Source organism: Alligator sinensis, unplaced genomic scaffold, assembly GCF_000455745.1.
Source record: "Alligator sinensis unplaced genomic scaffold, ASM45574v1 scaffold741_1, whole genome shotgun sequence".
Classification (NCBI taxonomy): Eukaryota; Metazoa; Chordata; order Crocodylia; family Alligatoridae; genus Alligator; species Alligator sinensis.
This window is the reverse complement of record NW_005842212.1, coordinates 1873411-1876181: the sequence shown is the minus strand read 5'-3', so window position 1 is coordinate 1876181 and position 2771 is coordinate 1873411. Positions and strand designations below refer to the sequence as shown.

Genomic DNA, 2771 nt, shown 5'->3' with positions numbered 1-2771 from the left:
AGGAATGCACTTCTTGGACTGAAACAGCTTGTTGTATCATGTTCGTATCCCACAAACAAAGCTGACTCTTGGGCTGCTGCTCAGCTTAATATATTCTAGGTGGTCAACAAGCAGCTCTTCCACTTACCTTAGGATGCTCCTACCCTGTCGACTTGACTGACACCCCAGGGGTTCAGCTGGGATTCTACCACACTAAGGACAGCCCAGTGTTTTCTGCATTCTCCTATGCTTTTCCTTCACCAGTTGTTCCTGGATCTTCTAACCAGTTGGGATGCACCCACCCTCCACAGCCACGCTTACTAGCACTGCTCATCATCCACCAACCACTCTTGTTCAGCACAGGAGACAGCTTCAAAATGACACTTAAGGAAGGAGAGGAAAGGAAGTAGTTTTTCTCAATTAATTGAGAAATCTCTGCTGCAGGGGATGGATCTAGGCCTGCATTCATCCCCTGCAGCGGGGACCACTCTGCTAGGCTCTCCTCACTAAAATAGAGGAGCTAAAGGAAAACTCCCCCAAAAGAAAGCATATAAAAACAATGGAAATTACTGGCTTTCAAGCAAGGATTAATCTGATGCACACTCTTGGATAAACCTCTTGCAGATCATCTGAGAGCGAGCCATTAAAATGGTTTTCCTGAATTTATTCCCTATTTTTAACCTAAACCAAGACCAGGCTGCTTAGCTCAACAGCCTTTTGGGATATGCACCTTCCCATACACCTTTAAAATGCAGCATTAGCATCCTTCCATCCGACTACACTGCACTGGTACTTGTCTTCACAGACTCAAAGCAGTCCTAACAGTCACACTGCTGTTTGTTTCTCATTTTCACAGGTATGCTAAAATAATTACTGCTGCTAAGCATTTCAACTGGGGTGCCACCTGCACTGGAGACTACACAGAGATCACGGAGACCATGTAAAGGCATGGCATACTGGTTTGGGGATGGACTGTTTAGGGAACAACACACGGAGGGTATCAGCTTCTCAGAGAACAAATTTGTACACAGGGTCAAAAAGATAAGCTCCCCATGGTTCATATCTGGAAGACAATTAATCTACTTTGAGAATTTACTGTCTACAAAAGCCTTGTTAATAACTTTGCTGACAGTTTGCTGTCCAACATCATGTTAAGCAGCCTTTATATTTTGAGAGAAGGGAAGCATTTTTCTTTGTCATCTTTCTCTGGCTGAAGGAAAGACCAGAGCTGTGCACAGCTCCCATGTCAACATGGAGAATCGCCAAAGTTTTTTTATTTCTGCTGCATCTACTTTTAGCAGCTGCTTAGAGTCTATTAAAATTCATTTCAGATGGGGGAGTTGTGTATGTCTGTACCAGTTGGGGCAGTTCACTGCTTCATTTGGTGCCATCCAGGTCCCTTGCTATGCAAATGAAACAAGGAGAGCTAAACATTGCAGCCTGCCTCAGTTGACAGGGTCCTCAAACAACATGGAGTCCTATGAACCTCTGTCTTCAGCTTGCCGTTCCCAAATTCAACTGAGAGACCATAAGGAGCCTGCAGAACCTTTCTGGTAGTCCGCTGGTTCTCAACACATTTGTTTCTAACAGGTGCAGCCTGAAACAGCAGCAGCCATACTGGGTCAGAGCAGGGGCTCATTCCATCCAGTATTCTGTCTTTGAGAGTGTGGCCAGGACCAGAAGGCCCCACAGAAGTTACAGAGAGCTGTGGAGTAGAGTACACTTACCCAAAAGGCAAGTTTCTTCATAACTTTCATCAGGTAGCAATCAGCTTTTCCTCCACCACAGCAGTGTTTCAGTGGATCTACTGCTGCTCCAATTAGCCAAATAAGCATCTCCCCCTGTTCTTTCCCTTGAATTTCACTTAGTTCATTATTGGTCTCTGATTCCCAGTATCAGTGCTAGCACCTTTTTAAGAGAAGCTTGATATTGGTTACCCTCAATTCTTCCAGTGCCATCACCAATTTTAATGAGATTGAGGGGTAGAGAGCCTTTGTGCTACTGAGGCAACACCGAGTGGTTGCACACGCTCTGCTGGGGATTCTTGTGGCATGGGGAGTCTTGTACGTGTATAGTTGTCAGGTTGCCCTTAATGGGAGCAGGCCTGAGCAGAACAACGGGAAGTGCAATACCATTAAGGGCCAGGAGGAAGAAGCCTGACAGCACGCGAGCCCCATTCATTCGAAACAAGTAGATGCCTCAAACGATGTAGCTCTTTCATGCTGTATTTTCCCTCCAAAGTTTTACTAGTTTCGAAGAGAACAGAGCTTACCTTTGGCAGGCTAATTGGAGTCCTTGGCTTTGTCCTAGGATTCTTTATCAACTGCCTTTGATCCAGAGGAAGCAAGTGGTATTTCATGGCCTCAATAAGGAAGTCTTTGCATGTGTTGTTGTTCTTGATCAAAGCTTCTTCTTCAACTGTCTAGGAAAACCGACAAAGATCATTTTACCTGATATACTTGACTGGGGGTTTCTACTGCATTCACGAGTGCTGTAGGAAGTGTAGGAAAGAGACTGGAAGCCATCAGAGTAACAGCGAGAGGGATACAGAATAGCAGCGGCATCTGTGGACAGAATTCCAGCTGTTCAGGAAAGGTTTGCAGTGCCAAATCAGGTGATCTGCATTCATTTCCAACTTCACTTTCCCAGTGGATCCTTTATACTGATCTTTACCTGTGGCAAAATCAAAAGCAGCCTCCAAACAAGGGAGAGCTTTCATCTACCTGCTACAAACCTAATCCCACCTGTAGAAAAGCAAAGGCTTTCCTTAAGGAGGAGAAATCCCAGGAATG

General features: G+C 45.1%; 1 protein-coding gene across 3 annotated transcripts in view; it reads right to left on the bottom strand.

Moving 5' to 3' along the window:
* The window catches only part of KLHL3 (kelch like family member 3), a 61547-nt gene that overhangs the window by 10645 nt on the left and 48131 nt on the right, over nt 1–2771 (bottom strand). For all 3 annotated transcript variants that reach the window (XM_025207866.1, XM_025207868.1, XM_025207869.1), the window contains one exon: nt 2252–2401. In XM_025207866.1, the coding sequence (XP_025063651.1) occupies nt 2252–2401 (150 nt within the window). The remainder of the gene's footprint in view (nt 1–2251; nt 2402–2771) is intronic.